The sequence below is a fragment of the Brachycentrus maculatus genome, unplaced genomic scaffold (genome assembly GCF_059751285.1).
Source record: "Brachycentrus maculatus isolate JH-2025_06_01 unplaced genomic scaffold, ASM5975128v1 h1tg000019l, whole genome shotgun sequence".
NCBI classification, from domain to species: domain Eukaryota; kingdom Metazoa; phylum Arthropoda; class Insecta; order Trichoptera; family Brachycentridae; genus Brachycentrus; species Brachycentrus maculatus.
This window is the reverse complement of record NW_028280773.1, coordinates 30,866-48,970: the sequence shown is the minus strand read 5'-3', so window position 1 is coordinate 48,970 and position 18,105 is coordinate 30,866. Positions and strand designations below refer to the sequence as shown.

The 18,105-nt window shown below is 29.7% G+C and overlaps 1 protein-coding gene across 1 annotated transcript in view; it reads right to left on the bottom strand.

Moving 5' to 3' along the window:
• Nucleotides 1-16,931, bottom strand: part of LOC148313114 (dipeptidase 1-like) — a 75,260-nt gene extending 58,329 nt beyond the window's left edge. Inside the window, exons 1-4 of the mRNA XM_088267772.1 lie at nt 16,886-16,931; nt 16,229-16,346; nt 14,348-14,504; nt 7,602-7,734 (exon numbers count right to left, since the gene is read on the bottom strand). Coding sequence (XP_088123898.1) covers nt 7,602-7,734; nt 14,348-14,504; nt 16,229-16,346; nt 16,886-16,892 — 415 coding nt within the window. The 5' untranslated portion in view covers nt 16,893-16,931. The remainder of the gene's footprint in view (nt 1-7,601; nt 7,735-14,347; nt 14,505-16,228; nt 16,347-16,885) is intronic.
• Between the last annotated feature and the right edge of the window lie 1,174 nt (nt 16,932-18,105).

Below are 18,105 nucleotides of genomic sequence, written 5' to 3'. Positions count from 1 at the left end.
TTTTGGCTGTCAAGATAAATAATAAATTGAATGTATAATTGTGATAAATAAATTAAAATGTAGTAAATAAATTTAGGTGGCTGGTCACCTACTTTTAAATTCATTATTAACAATTCAAATAATTATGTAACGAAACATCCAGTGCCTGATTGATATACAAAATATGATTTCATAAAGAAACAAAAATAATTGTTTTTTTAATAACTCTATAAAAAGTCTCACACTTTTAATATAAAATAATTACTTTCTTTGTTATGTTTATAATAAAAGTATTACAAAGCTGAAAAATAACAAGATTTTTAATTTAACAAAAATGTGAGTTAATATTTTTCTCTGCCGTTTTTTTATTCATTAAGGATGGAAGGCGCCGGTGAACGAATTTAAGAAAATTCTTCAACATTAATGTGTTGCCTCTGGATATTAAAATTCCTAGAATGTGGAAAATGTGAAATATAATTTACAGCAAACAGCGTAGAAAATTAATTTCCTTTAAGTTTTCATATTCAAAATGACACTTACTCGTATACTTGCCCTTACAGTTACACTCGAAGCTCGGAGCAAGAGAGAAGCAACCAGAATTTAAGGGGTGAGTACAAATTTCTGCTTGAATACACGGTGGTTGGTAAATCCGTATCAAAGAGTAATGAAAGTGTTATCTTTAATTTTTTTAAATATTTTTTTAAGCACGGTAGGTTCGATTACCCAGGATCAGACGGAAAAAGGAAACGCTAAAATATACGCTTGTAGAATTGTAAGTTGAACTTATATCAGTGGCCAAATGGTACCGGGCAATTCATAGCAATGCTTTTAATTCAAATTAAGTAAATAGAAAAAATGAAAAAATAATTACATTTAAAAAAAATATATTAAAAAAGAGATGCTTTAATGTGGAAGAGGCTACAATTTTTTGCAAAGACATCCTGGTGCAGCGTTCCATTCTCTCTGCCTAACTCTGCGGAGAAGCGGGTGATAGCTAGTAAATAAGTTTTGATTCAATTTTTTTTGTAAAATAAAAACACTATTTTTTCACCATTTGAGTTTATTTTATGACGACTAGTTTCGGAAACTGTTCTTCCATAATCAGGTCTACATGTGAACATTCACATTGAGACCTGAAGATGGAAACACAGCTTCCGAAACTAGTCGTCATAAAATAAACTCAAATGGTAAAAAAAATTGTGTTTTTATTTTACAATTTCATCACGTCTTTCCGCAAATGAATGCCGAAACAATTAACAAAGTAATTATTTTTAATGTTATAAATTCGTTTTATAAACTGTTCTTCCATCATCGGGTCTACATGTGAACATTGACATTTAGACAAGAAGATGGAAGCACAGCTTCCGAAACTAGTCGTGACAAAATAAACTCAAATGGGAAAAAAATTGTGTTTTTATTTTACAATTTCATCATGTCTTACCGCAAAGTGAAAGCCGAAAAAATAAACAAAATAATTATTTTTTATGTAATAAATTCGTTTTTTTCCAAAATAAATTATGGGGTGAAAAGTAATGGAACACTCGATTTTTTAGGTGTTTGAATAAAATAAAGTGTTTGGATTTTATAAAACGTTCTAGGAAGCACTCATTCGGGAGCCCCCTGTTCATGGTTTAAGTACTAAAAGTTGACGAAACGTGACTTTTCATAAATTCTCTGTACCACTCTCGAGAAAAGGGTTGCTAAGGAATAGAGAAAAGCGAGACTTTTCAATTGTAATAATCATTCGCCTAGCACGTTCCCTAAATAAAGCCTTTTGTTGTGAAGAATCGTGTTGCTCCGTTCGAAATGTAGAGTTGTTATATTGGGGGTTTACCGGAATCGTATTATTTGTAAGCGACCGGAGCGCACAAGTAAGGGCGTTTGTGCACTACACGCAATTTTACCGTCCGGCAGTCCGGTTTTTTTTATTATTAAAAAATAATTTTATTATTTAAAAAACGGATGGTTGGCTTGGATTGGCTTTTGCTTTTGGCCGTCTTTCTTCGGATCGGTGCGCTTGATCGGTGCGTGATCGTAAATCGCGCGCATTGCTATGCGTGATCGTGCGCCTAAATTAGATCACGTTGAACTGTCGTAGTCGCTAAAAAAAACCGGACTGCCGGGCGGTAAAATTCCTTGTAGTGCACAAACGCTCTATGGGGCCTATTCTACAAAAGTGCTTAAAGCTTATTTGTAACATTATGATGAACAGTAAAAAACACAATAAAATTAAATATTTTACATATTACTTTGGCATTCACTTTGTGGTAAGACATGAAAAATTGAAAATGAATCAAAAATGTAAAAATAACTCACAAGTGATGCAAATCCAGATTTTTAAACAAGCGTTTGGACACACACAAAATGTTTTGAAATGTGTGAAAAGTGTTTTTTTAAACACTAATATTTATTTCATAAAATGGCAACCATGTAGTATTTTCCACTTTTTTTATTTGACCAGTGACTGGGTTTCAGACTGGAAAGACAAAATTCTATGTAATATAAACAATAGGCAGGGATTGTAAATTATGATTTTATTTAAAATTATATTTTTTTTATATTTTATTTTAAAGTAATAACCCGCAAAGCCTCTAATTTAGAGGGTTGTCTGCAGGTATGATAGTTAGGAAAGGATAGTGTAATGCGAAAAATAAATGAATATATATATACATATATATATATATATATATATATATATATATATATATATATATATATATATATATATATATATATATATATATATATATATATATATATATATATATATATATATATATATATATATATATACATATATATATGAATATATATATATATATATATATATATATATATATATATATATATATATATATATATATATATATATATATAAATATATGGTATAAGGTATTGGTCTATTATTTTCCTTGCAATTAAAGTCATTTATCATTTTAAAACCTGTGTTCAGTACTTTTTACGAGGTAATAATAAAATTAGGACAGTTAAAATAATGCAAACGTTACTTTTTTTTCAAGTAAATCAATTTTTATTGTCCGGTAAAGATCCTTTAAGACATCGTTGAACGAAAACGATCAACAAAAGAGTGTGTGATATATTAAGTTTGTGAGTTTTATGGCTCAATTTTCTGAAATATCATTCTTTATGGCGTTTTCAAAAATTATCCTTAACGTGGATAATCCCCACATAAAATCGTAGGGAAGCGTTCTGTACCCCGGCGAAGATAATGACTGCGATATTTTAGGGCGCTGGCATGTTTATTGTTGGTGTCAAATGAAATAATGAAGGTAAACCTGCCTATGTAGGTGTGCTAATGGAATACTACCCCTCTTTTACGAGATAATCGATCCCAACAAGCGAAGCCTGATTTAAATATTTACCAACTCTCTATTTAAATCCATCCGTATGGATTAGTCGACAGGTAAAATAATATTTAATTATAATTTCTCTTGAAATCCATAAAACCGCAACTAGGCCTATAAATGTCGCCTTGTCACCCGGGTGAAAAGGAAACCAAATAGGTTTCAAGTATACCATATCCCATTCTTCAATTAAAACAATTTAATTTTAGCGAATGACGTCGAACAAGTTTTTGTGATTCAATGCGATGATATTTGTTAGTACGAGTATATAACACATTACAACGCCGATATGTTATATAAAGGTAATATGTATAACAATCATCAATAAATAAACATGTTATATAAAATAAATATAAACGTGAATTATTATTGTCCGCCTACGTGGTGTAATGGTCAGGATTCTACGTGGTGTAATAGTCATGGTTCTGGAGGTCCGGGGTCGATTCCCAGGGGGGGGAGGTGAAAATAAATGTAAGAATTTAATAATAAGATATTTTGAGTAAATTTATACAGCTAGAAAGCATGCTTAATTAGTAGCACATATATCCGTACCTTAATTATTAAAACCTATCTATTACTAGGATCAGAATCATGTAAGCCTCCGTATTGTAAAGGTCAGCACGCTCGGTCACCGTTCTGGAGGTCCGGGATCAATTCCCAGGGGAGGGGTTTGTTAAAATAAATTTAAGTGATTTTTTCACTCTAATTTGTATTCAGTATTACCCTGGACTGGTACCTGAAGCGGAGGGCTGATTACCTTTCCTCCATGTGTTAACGATCAAGATGACTCTGCGTTTATATGATGCAGTGCCCTATGCACCATTGGGTGCGGATAAGGGTTTGAATGAATGAATGAATTATTAATTGAATTTTTTTGATGAAGAAGAATATGTGAGTGTGGGTATTTATCGGGCTTATTACCTGTCATAGGCTGGTAAAGTGATCTCTCATTACACACGTGCTACATTCACCAATCCAGTGGTTGGTGATCATGTTACCATGATTGCCAACAACTCTACTCAAATTTTCGAAGTTCCTAAATATATTGATCTATGTTGGAATATGCCAGCCATCTATGTTGGATTGAAATAAGCTTTATTTAGCAGAGACCCTTTTATTTGTATGCAAGATCCGAGCCCCGGATTCTTTTTACATACTGGGAAAAGCCTCAAAACCTGATAATGTTTTATATAAAGCTTGTAATTTGGCAGGTTATTTTTAATCACAACATTTTGAGTGTGTCCATATACTTGTTCACAAATTTGGATTTTCTCCACTTCTGAAGAAATCCAGATTTGTGAATTTGGACACACTAAAAAATTTGTGAATATAAATACATATATACTCATAACCTTATAAATATTGAAAAACTCGAAGAACTTATACAGGGTGGCACAAAATTAATCACCCCATCGGAAAATGTTATAATTTTTGCAAATGGCTTCGTCATTCGTCTTCAATCATTTTTGACATTTCGCTCACTCCTTTCAAGAACGTCATAAATCAAAATACTTGATTTTTTAGGAGAAGGTTTTTAAAGTTTAAGAATATAATACAATGTTTTAAAAATAAATATCAAGCTACTTACTGAACTTTTTACTGTGCAACAGATCTTTTTAGGGAAAATCTGAAGTTTTTTTCTCCATTTGAAATTTTTTTTTTTTTTTTAAATAATTAAACAATGCCTTTTCTTCAAAATGCAAAAACAACACTTTCTGCCCTGTAGCAGTTAAATATTAAGCTAAAAATATGCCGCTTTTGCTGGGATATAGTACATTTTCTGGGCATTCCGAAAACATGCACAACTGAATGTTGACGATTTTTGATTTTTGACGTTCTTGAAAGGAGTGAGCGATATGTAGGTATGGCACTTATTCATATGGCAACCTTAAGCGAGTACGGGTATGCAAATTTTAGATCCCTAGCTATAGCCACATTCCACCTTTTACTCTTCCCATTCCATATTGCCTACAGTTACAATAGTGCCATTTCCTTTCCTATATAGCGGCAATATCCCTCGTGCGATTGCAAATTAAGTTGATACCCCTTCAATTCTATGCGGTATCCTATGCGTATTTATCAATGTGCGTTTACAAACGAAACGGAGTGTAGAATTTTTAGTACGAACGATTTAAAGCGTTAAAAGCAGTTAAATTTCTTCACCAATTATTTTCTTAATCATAAAACATATTTTTTATTGATTTGGCGTATAATTTGTAGAACTCCATTTAAATTTATGTATTACATTTCAAAATCAAACACTGATTTTTTGAGTCTACTAAATTATATTTTACTGTTAAAAAACTCATAATAATAAAAATTCTGACAATATGACTATTTGCGCCTTGTTATGGCATTTTGTAACTAATGTTGACATTAGTTTTAAAAAGACCATAACATGGCGAAACAGTTGTCGCAATTTTTATTTTCATGTGTTTTTTAACAATAAAATACAATTGAGTAGAATCGATAATATCAGTGTTCGATTTTAACATCAATCCATAAATTTATATATAAAATAAAACAAATTGCATATTAACATGTTAGCAAGCAATATTAATACTATTTATCATATCGGAAACTGGGTTATTCACCCTACGGATGAGTTGTCAATTTCTTCAAAATTGTCTCAACTTGGTATGTTACATGTATTTGGAGGTCTGAGCATCCTAGGGCTTACGATCTAGCATTTATTAAATTGAAATTTATTTTTCAATCAGAGACATTATTTATCAATAATATAATATAATGTGGGAACAGTGGAAGCCCTTACAAATTGAAATAAGATTTGAATTTAAAAACCATTTTACGTGTGAAGATTAAAATAATATTTAATGATTATTCGGTAATATATATATATATATATACCTACTTGATTTACAATTAAATTTGTAGACATCATTTTTACGTAGTAAATCACATATCGCTCACTCCTTTCAATAACGTCATTTATCAAAAAACATGATTTTTCAAGAGATCGTTTTTAAAGTTTAAAAATATAATATAATGCATTAAAAATAAATATCAAGCCACTTATTGAGCTTTTCACTATGCAACAGATCTTTTTTAGTAAAACCTGAATGTTTTTTCTTCATTTAAAAAATAATTTGTTTATTTAAAAAATAATTAAACAACACCTTTCATCAAAATGCAAAAACAACATTTTATGCCTTGTAGCGGGCAAATATTAAGTTTAAAATATGCCGCTTATGCTGGGATATAGTACATTTTCTGGGCATTCCAAAAACATGTACAACTGAAAATTGACGATTTTTGATATATGACGTTGTTGAAAGGTGTCAGCGATATACTAATATGCAGCAAATGAATGTTTATTCCGAAATTCTTATTGGCATAATATAATATAGGCATAATTGAATCATTATTTTGTTTGTGTCAAAGCGATTATACATTATTGCCACTGAAATTGATATCAATGAGGTCTAACGACCATTATAAATTATTGACGACTCGACCGCAATTTTTGGAACATTTAATTATACCGAAATTTCCGTGACAAATTCAATAGGCCCTCTAATTTCTCCCAGGAGTAATCCAAACAATATCCATTAATATTCATTTTATAGCGGTAATCGAATTTATTACTTTTGGATATCAAAACCAAGAAGTATTTATCTTCATTTCTTGATCTTCCCTTAGCTTTTACTCATTGTGTTCCAGCCAGGAAATTTTCGTGGTCGCACCAACACATTTATTAACCAGTATGAACATTTTGTAAATGTATTACATTTAGGAAGCTTTTTAATAAAGCTGTTTATTAAAAATAATTATGAATTCGATAATTGATATGAACAAAAAAAAACCAATTGAAATTTCAATGTCGCGCCACGTTTATTATGTTTATTTCGTTACATCGTCGACGCTCTTGATAGAGACGAATATAAAATCCCCGTGATTCTCGGAGGAGATTTAAAGTAAATTTTGTATCAAAATCAATAAATATATAAGTAGTATTATTATGTTGTTTTTTTGCCGTAATTCAATAAACATATTACCATTATATTCTTTTTTATTATTATCATATTGTTTTCAACTTTTTATAAATAATATTTTTTAAAGAAAAATTTCCCTAAATCTTTAAATTTTTTTACTTGAAAGCAAAATAGACCCAATTATGATCACTTTTAATATAATTCTAACCATACTTTCTTTGCTCAAGTAAATAAAAGGGATATTTGGAATGTTATTTTATATATAAAATGTTGACAAGGATATTAAAGGTAGCATGTTACTTACTATCAGCAGATGTGGCGAACTGAAAGGAATCAGGATATCGGTCAACCAATCTTTTGATGGTATCTATTTGTTCAAAAGTGAGCTGGACGGCGTCCTTGTTTTGTGCTGCGCAGGGTACGTATGCCGCCCAAAACTGTAAAAAAATGATAATTTTACCCGTTTATCGAAGGGAAACATACATATTATAGACTTCTTCGTAAGCTACAATCTTTGTGATGATTGGTTTGCTTCTCTCGTGGTCAGTCTCCACTCGTATCTTCAACTCAGCGCACCAGCTATAACGCGTGTCGGAGATAATTTGGTCCATATGCGTTACGCGGGGTCGTCCTCTGCAGTTTGTACCTTCGCACATGCCTTCCGCAATCGTAAGAAGCATACCTGGGTGTCTTATACTATGTATTAGCCATTTGACTCGCTGTTGTGTTAATTTTTTAAGGATCTAGACTCCCCAGCCCTGCTTAAAACCCCGTTGTTCCCTACATATTCTGACCAATGTATCCCCAACATGCGCCTGTAGGACCACATCTTAACACATCTTAAACGCCTCTAGCCTCCCCCGTTCTGCTGTCCGACAGTCCACGTTTCGCTTTCATATCGTTGGAGAAAGGAAGAAAAATGGAGTTTAGTTTTTTCACAACATTTTGAGTGTGTCCAAATACTTGTTCACAAAATCTGGATTATCTCCAATTACAAGAGTTATTTTCAAATTATTTTTTGACATCTCATTCAAGATGAAGAAGAATATGGAAGTCTGGGCATTTACGGGGCTGACGACCGTTAAAATAAATAAAAAATAAAACTAACATTTAATTTTGACTCATTTACTGTGCGATTTGAGTTGCAAATATAATGTCTAGATGCCAGTACCCTTGCAGAGTGAAGTTATGTGCGCTCACCTCACAACAGCGGTCAAGATATTTATGATTCTATATCATCATACTTAGAACAATTGAAAAAAATATCATGGGAGTTATGTGAAGGAATTTGTACAGACGGTGCTCCATCAATGGTAGGTTCATTGAAAGGGTTTGTCACCCTAGATTTTGTGAACTTTGGCTTAGCAATTCGGATGAAAAAATGAGAGCAGCCATATCAAATATTATACCTAATACCGCTGAAATTTTTAAAAGCCGACAAGCTCAAGCGTCACATTTTCGCTGCAAAAAGTTTCATTGGAGCTCTTTTTGATGTTCTTATGTATATCAATTATTTACTTTATTTTTTAATTTGTCTGTAATAAAAAAATCAGTTTCATTTTTAATAGAAGTAATCTTTGTATGTTTTTGGATCTTTAGTTTTCGTGTAGGTACCTAGTGCAAATTTTCATAATGATCATAAGTGCTTCCTGACTTCAAAAAGGTTCAGAACCACTGGCATAGATTATCAAAAGGTACACTTTTGTTTCCAAAACCTTTAACAGTCACCTAAAATGGGTGAAGCGATGACAATGGCTCTTGTATTTAAAAGTTAGATACCAGAAAAGGTTTATACTATTTAGGATACATTTACGATGTATACAATCCGTGAGGTTAATAATAAAATTGAACGAATTAATCTTTATATTAAAAAAAAAACAACTTTGTGATTACGATGGCAGCGCCATCTGGTAAACCTAACAGCAACGCACGCAATAATCAACATTGATCATGGCGGAAAGTATTCTTCTTGACAGCTTCTGTCACTTTGAATTTTCCATGTATTTTTTGCATTGTACAATAGTTTCATATTTTAAAAAAATATTATTTCCGTAGCTTCAAATGGATTGCGAAATTCTACATTTTAAAAAAAAGTGTAATTCAATTTTCTTTTCTTTCTATTTAACCAGATTGAGTCACAGTAATATTCGTACGGGTACAGCTTGTATTAGATTTAAAACATAAAACATAATTAAGTTTTTATTGATCTACTATTCTTTTGATAAAAAATGTGTACAATGTCATTAACATATGAAATGATGGTAATTTATAGCTACTGTGTTTGGGAGATAAAAATAATAAGTGTTTTATTGAACGAATAAAATGATAATTAATATTTAATCCGTTAAATTAAATTAATCGCAATGGGAATATCGAATAACAGGGTCATAAATTAGACGTGATGAACTTTAACTCTAGATTATTTGATACAAAAATTAAAACTCATTTTACATTTTTACTATAATGTATTTAGTTACAGCGCAAAAAATATTTGAAATCAGGATATTTATGTGTAAGATTGCAATAAATGTGGTTTTTACTGTTGTTGAAAACTACAATGAATAATATTTTTTTAAATACGAGTGCGGTACCGTAGACGTGATTTAAGTGAAACTCCTTTGAAAATAAGAGAGATTTAATGTGAGGGATAGAGAGAGAGAGAAAGAGAGTGAGAAAGAGAGAAAAAGATCATCTTAAAAGAATCACAACAGTACAAAATTTTCATCAAAATATTATGTTTATTCAATATTAAGATTGTCATTTAATTGGTGATTCAATTAGTTATACTGATAAGTGGTTTGTGATGCTAAAATATAAGATATACAGGGTGGGGTGCAGTCACTTCCTTATTTGAAACTAGTTCCACTAAGTGACAGTTTCTCCTAGAGTACGTTCCTATAGCGCATTCAAAAGTTAAAGTACGGGATCCAAAGTTTAAAAAAAAAATTAGTTTAGTGTCAATCATGCTATAGACGAACAAGGAGCGCACGTTTGCCGTGGAAGCCTACCTCTTGGGCCGTTCCGTCATTGCAACTCACCGTGCACTTAAAAGTAAATCAATATCACGCCTACGGGTCGTGTGCCTGATCGTCAATCGTTAATTGTTAATTTGTTTGGATGGTCACAATAAGGGATACTGGTAGCGTGAAGAAGAAACAAAAAAGACTTTCCAGAAACATCAGATCGCCTGAAAACGTAGACAGTCAAAAACGTCGTCGCCAGATCTTTTTCTTCGAGTTTTTTCATACCCAGATCCAGAATAGAAAAAATGTAAATGGAATATGTGTGTTTCATATATAGCCTCTGACATGTGTATCTACAAAACGCACTTGCTATCTTATTCTTTCGCTTTGTATCGTATATACGACGCTCTCTTTTGCTCCACTCGTGGCGCTAGAATGTATGACTCTCTTCCTCCTTCTCCCTACGTTATATCTTTCTTCTCTCTATCGTATCGAAATATGCCTAGTAAATGTGACACGTCCTTACAATTTAATTCTTAATTCTCGTCCAATTATCAACTTTCGAATGGCCGCCTAAAAAGTTTAAAAATAACTCGGAAATCAGTTTTCCAAACCAAGTTTTCCGCGGTCTTTCTCTGCTTCAATTACTGAATTTTATCGAAAATGTATTATATTATTCATCTACATATATCGCTAACTCCTTTCAAGAACGTCATAAATCAAAAATCGTCAATTTTCAGTTGTGCATGTTTTCAGAATGCTCAGAAAATTAACTATATCCCAGCAAAAGAAGCATATTTTTAACTTAATATTTACCCGCTACATGGCAGAAAGTGTTGCTTTTGCATTTTGAAGAAAAGGTAATGTTTGATTATTTTTTAAATATACTAAATATTTTTAAATGGAGAAAAAACCTTCAGGTTTTACCTTAAAAGATCTGTTACACAGTAAAAAGTTCAATATCGGCTTGATATTTATTTTTAATATATATATATATATATATATATATATATATATATATATATATATATATATATATATATATATATATATATATATATATATATTTGAATAGATAAAGTAGACGGTTAAAAAAGTTTTTAATCCCTCCCGTAAAGTAAGCACTTTGAGGATTAAGTCAACGATTTCATAAAGTTGGCTTTGTAGAAATCCGTATCATAAAGATAAAATGATAAATCACCTTTTAATTTCATGGTAGTTTACTTTTAATTCGGTTTGAATGACAGAGTTTTAGCTTTAGATTAATATTACACGCCATTGGTGATATTTTATAACGGGCTGATATTGTATATCTCAAAAACCATTTTTCATATTTTTACCAGGATATGAGAACATTCTGTTTTTAAATGTAAAGTCATACAGATTGAATCATTTTTATGTCATAAAAAATATAAATGTTTCTTGTTGAAACAACGATGTATTCTAGTATGCACGTGTAGTAATGCGCAAAAGTTATGGATACGCATCCATAATAGCAGGAAAACGTGAAGTGAACATATATTAGTGAAACGAATAACAATGATCCGTTGAAACCATGAACCGTTGAAGCACCGCGGTGCTCCGATTCAGTTTCAACGTCTGTAATATTCGATTTGTGTTATTTCGATAAATAAATCAAAAGAACAAGCATAAAATGTATGCGAATTAGACTTTAAAAATATATGGAAAAACATATGATTTTCCCAACGCGGTAGCATCAGAAAACTGCACAATTGAGTCATATGCGCAAAAGCTAGCAAAAATGAAATACTTATATACAATATATTTAAAAATGTAGCTGATTTGTTAAACGTTATCTCGTTCGGGCAAGCTTTTTGGTAATAAGTATGAGTATATTATTGAAAAATTAACCTGATTTTTTTTTTGATTTTGATTTTTTAAGCAAATTCATTTTCATATATCATTAAGAATGCTGAAAGTTTTTTAATAGTGGAACATGTTTTGTCTAGAGGGTTCCTTTTATTTTCAATGCCATTATTCCTATTGTCCTTCTCTCTTTGCTTTGTCTTTTATCCCAGTTTGTCCTAGATTCTAGACTATTGCGGTTAGAAGAAGAGGAAATAATGGGAAATGGTTGCTCGTGGAAAACAATTCTACTGAAATATGAAATGTCATGAAATGAAAAGTAAACCGCATAAAACGAGAAAGCTTGAATTTTCAGGCGCAAGACCGATGATATTTTTCTCAAGCCATAAAGCTTTGTAAGATGTCTATTTGATTTCAACAGAAGAAATATATTATATTTTTTCTTGTTTTTTTCGCGTTTCGTGAGATTTCATTTTATTGTTTTGTTATAAAACCAGTATTTACTTATGTTTTTAATTAAATAAATTGATCACATCGTCCCATATGCAATAGTCGTGATACGCTTTCTACTTTTAACCATTTTTAAAACAACGATCGATTGCGATCATTCACTTGAATAATTTGATTTTAAAATATTTTTGCGATCTTGCTCGTGTTTTTGTATTTCGCTTTTAAAAATATACAACGTGTGTTCTCATATTTAAAAAAAATGTTTAGAAGGTATATAAAAAACACTATTTTTTGTTTACAACTGAAGTAAGATGTTGTTATGAGCAAAATACAATATTCGAAAATAATACCCTGACGTTTTTGCCGATACAACCTCATTAGTTTTATGTATCCGAATTATTTCGGTTCAATTTTATCAAAGCAACAATGAAATAGGAATTTTTCCAGCAATAAGATTATATTTCGAAGACTCGTGAAGAGTCATGTAGCGTAGGGTAAAATCGCGAGGCGTTTAATTCTGGTCGCTTTTTGAAGAAATATACAGTAAAAGAAATTGACGATAATTTTCAGCAAAGAAGATATTCTGGTACACACGAAACATTCATTAACTCTTTATATTTTAATATTATAAGTTGTTTTTTTTTTAATATTTACATAAAAATGAGAAATTTTACAGGATTTTGTCCCTGTAATAACTCGTACTTGCATTACTACAACCATTAACCATTTCTGAAACAAGTAACCAATTAATGGAAAAAAATGTTTTCAATGCAATTATTTTTTAAATACTCGCACTATATAAAGTTGTTTCTTTTAAGGTATATAAAATTATATAGGCCTAAATATGTAAGGTATTATGTAGGCCTATAGTAGGCCTACATAATTTGTAACTTTTTACACAGGTCACAATAGAACCAATATGGTCGCAGTGACATAAGGGGTGCGCAAGATCCCTTGACCTCAAAAAAAAAACTTTTTAGATTCCAATCTCATATTATAGTACATGAGTAGCAATACAAATTCATAACTGTATACTGTATTAACTTTTCAATAATTCTTAATAAAAATTAGTTTATAAATAATAATTTAAAGCAACAATACATGTCGCTCACTCCTTTCAAGAACGTCATAAATCAAAAAACTTGATTATTCAGGAGAACGTTTTTAAAGTTCAAACATAAAATACAATGTTTTAAAAATAAATATCAAGCCACTTATTTAACTTTTTACTGTGCAATAGATCTTTTTAGGTAAAACCTGAATATTTTTTCTTCATTTGAAAAATATTAAGTATTAAAAAAAAATAATTAAACAATACATTTTCTTCAAAATGCAAAAATAACACTTTCTGCCCAGTAGCGGGTAAATATTAAATTAAAAATATGCCGCTTTTGCTGGGATAAAGTACATTTTTTGGGCATTACGAAAACATGCATAACTCGAAATTGACGATTTTTGATTTATGACGTTCTTGAGTGAGCGATGTGTTCTTCAGCGATTTAAAAATATTTTCAACAAAAGATTTTCTTCGAAATCTCGGATTTTCAGGGATCTCTGATTTCCATAATTATATCCAGCTTTTAGGTTTATTTGAATATCCTGTTCAAGTTCATTTATAAGCTGGTTTGTTGATTCCTGAACAGCTTCTTTTTGTAATAAGATATATTTTTAGTTATTCTGAGTTGATTCCATTTTTATATATTTTTTTCATTTGTTATTCATTTATTTGTTTAATCACACACATAATTACATATTTCAACAATGTACCCTCAATTGAACCGTAAAATTTTAAATTTGAATCTCGACTTACTTGTGCTCCCATCATTCCTGATCTTAGCCTGGGTAGATCAGTGTGAGAATATGGGGAGCTCGCCCATGGTTCCACAACAGTCAAATCAGTATCAAAGTTAAAGTTATTGATTTGATTTCTTAAAAATTTCCTAATATTCCACGGTAGATCATTATGCCTGAAAATAAAAACACGATTTTACAGAGTGATCCATTATGGAATTAAAAAATTCATTTCATGCAGGTAATAAGTTTCCGCATTTCATTAAGGTTGTAAGCAAATAAAAATGTTAATATTTTCCAAGAAGTAATCCGTGAAAGATGTTTTTAATTTAAGCAAACTTTTAACCTTTGAAAAGTGTTGATGTCAATCAATGGTAAAATGGTGAAAGTTTCATGTGTATAAAGTGGTTACTTAAGCCATCCTATGACAGGTAGTAAGCCCAGTGCCATAAATGCCTAGACAGCTTCTTAAATATTCTTCTACATTTACTTTGAGAAATAAATAAAATTTTATGAACTTGTAATTTGAAACTTCTCTTAAGTAAAGCCACTTTAAATTTGTCCTCAAAAATTGTCAATATACAATACAAGACACAGGGGAGTGATTTTTTAAGTGAAACTTCTCAGGCGGGGATTCGTTAGTCGATAATTGGACGAGAAGTAAGAGTTAAGAAATTTTAAGGATGCTTTACGTTTATTAAGCATATTTTGTTACATGAGAGAGAAAAAGTATATAACGGGAGTAGGAGAAAGAAAACTACATTCCGACGCTAAATGTAAAAAAAGTGACATATACACAATGATACAAAGGGATAGAATAAAAAATGTCGCGCATTGTAAAAGTACACGCCAGACGCTCTTTATGAACAGTTGATATACCACGCATTGGATGAGTTATACTTAGTGTGTTTTTTGACTATTTGAGTTTTTGTTCGATTGTTTCCTTTGATTTTGTGATTATACCCGTGAAGACTTATTATGTAAGTAAAGGTGAAGATATATAAAATCCTTATGATTCTCGTGGGAGATCTTTACTTAAATTTTGCATCAGGTGATTTTTTACCTCCAATTCACTTTCTTTGCAATTAATTGGTCTGTATATGTATACAAACTCAACATACAACAACAAAATACGGAACTAAAAAGATTCATTATTTTTAAATGAATTTTTACAATTAAAAAAAATATATTGAACCACGGACATGTCTTTCATTTAAGCTATCACAAACCTTTAAAATCAGAGTTACCAATTGAAGCACCAATCAATGACAGTGTAAAAAAAATAAAACAGTATTTTAACAACATTTTGAGCGTGTCCAAATACTTGTTCACTTTTCAGGCGTTACCCAGAAATTAAAATAAACCGAGTTCGGATCATTAAATGGGTCTCAGCTTAATATAAGCTTTCTAAACCTAGCCATAGATGGTTACTGTGGACTCAATCACAGAACGTTATAAGATGGATCATATATGTATGTATGACTTTCAAAATTTAAGTAGTAAGTATCAATCATAGGCTGGTTTATGATGTTCATCAGCCCCGTAAATGCCCAGACATCCATATTCTTCTTCATCTTTGATGAAATGTCAAAGAAAATATGAATTTTATAATATTCTTTAGTTAAAAGCGTCCACATTTAACAATAGAAAGGCTATCTGGAGATCGGATTTATACTAGGTGAAACCAAATGCCGCCTATACAATGACTACATTGTTCCTGTTCTCTTATACGGCTGTGATTATTACGGATGTAATAATTCATGTAATTGGAGGCTATCCAGATTTTGTGAACAAATATTTGGACGCACTCAAAATGTTGTATTATAAAGTTCAATAAAGTGAATCGAAATTTGATAGTGAAAAATATTATAAAAATGATTAAATAATAAATTTCACTCACCCGTCTATAAGTGGTACCTGAGCGAGAAGCTCTTCAGCTTCCTGTCTTGTCCCCGACGTAATTAAAGCACAAAGGATTAAAAGCAAAAAGCTTTGAAATAAGCAATAAAGCCGTGAAGCTGGAAAGAAAAACAAAATTATATTCTTTTAGATTTCTGAAGAGATCTTGAAAACACGAAAATTCATTTCATGATTCCAATAATATTTGTTTGTACTTTAACATCTTAAAATTGAGGAAATCGACGTTTGAGGATTTACTACAGGGCTTAAGAGCTATCAAAGGCTGGTTTAAGTGATCAATTTATACGCGTGTAACATTCCCCATTTTACCCATGATATATAAACGCACTATTCAACTGGGAGTTCTCCGCACATGAAAAGACGCGTGAATTATATGATACAAATAAATTTGAGTTGTGTGGTTGTCAATGGAGTATGGAATGGTGAATGTTACACGTGTATTAAGTGATCACTTAAACCAGCCTCTGGCGGGTCGTATGCCCTGCAGATACAGAGACTTTTCTTTTTTAAGACATCAAAATTTAATAATAACTCGTTGGTTCATTAATGAAGGACACAAATTTTTCATACATATATTAAAAATGTTTTTTTTAGAATACATTAATTAAACATAATAAAAAATTTAATGAGTACTTACATGCCATTTCAAAACAATCACTCAATTCAGCATTAAATTACACTCTGAATACTAAAATTAAACGTTATCTTACTCCAGTGTTAAATGTATTACGTAGTTTAAACTTTTGCTGATAAACAAAAATTATCTCATAAGTATATGTCCTACCAGATTATTCCCAAATATATATATTTATACACGATTTCAAAGTTAAGTTCATCGTATTTAAGGTGTGTGTGTGTGTGTGTGTGTATGTGTGTGTGTGTGAGAGTGCGTGTGTGTGTGTGTGTGTGTGTGTGTGTGTGTGTGTGTGTGTGTATATATGCATATATATATATATATATATATATATATATATATATATATATATATATATATATATATATATATATATATATATATATATATATATATATATATATATATATATATATATATATATATATATATATACATATATATATATATATACAAATATAAATATATATATATATATACATATAAATATATATATAAATATATATATATATATATATATATATATATATATATATATATATATATATATATATATATATATATATATATATATATATATATATATATATATATATATATATATATATATATATATATATATATATATATATATATATATATATATATATAAATATATATTTATATATATATTATATATATATATATATATATATATATATATATATATATATAAATATATATATATATATATATATATATATATATATATATATATATATATATATATATTTATATATATATTTATATATATATATATATATATATATATATTATATATATATATATATATATATATATATATATATATATATATATATATATATATATATATATATATATATTTATATAAATATATATATATATATATATATATATTTATATATATATATATATATATATATATATATATATATATATATATATATATATATATATATATATATATATATATATATATATATATATATATATATATATATATATTACTTATTTAACATTATTTCCTAAAAAGATAACACAAATGGATCGTCAATAACGAAATAATAGAAGATAAAGATTTTTTTATCATTTAAATGTATTTATTTCTAAATTATTAAAGGAAACACTTGTTTTTTACCACATGAGTTTATTTACGACTAGTTTCGGAAGCTAAGCTTCCATCGTCAGGTCTAAATGTATAC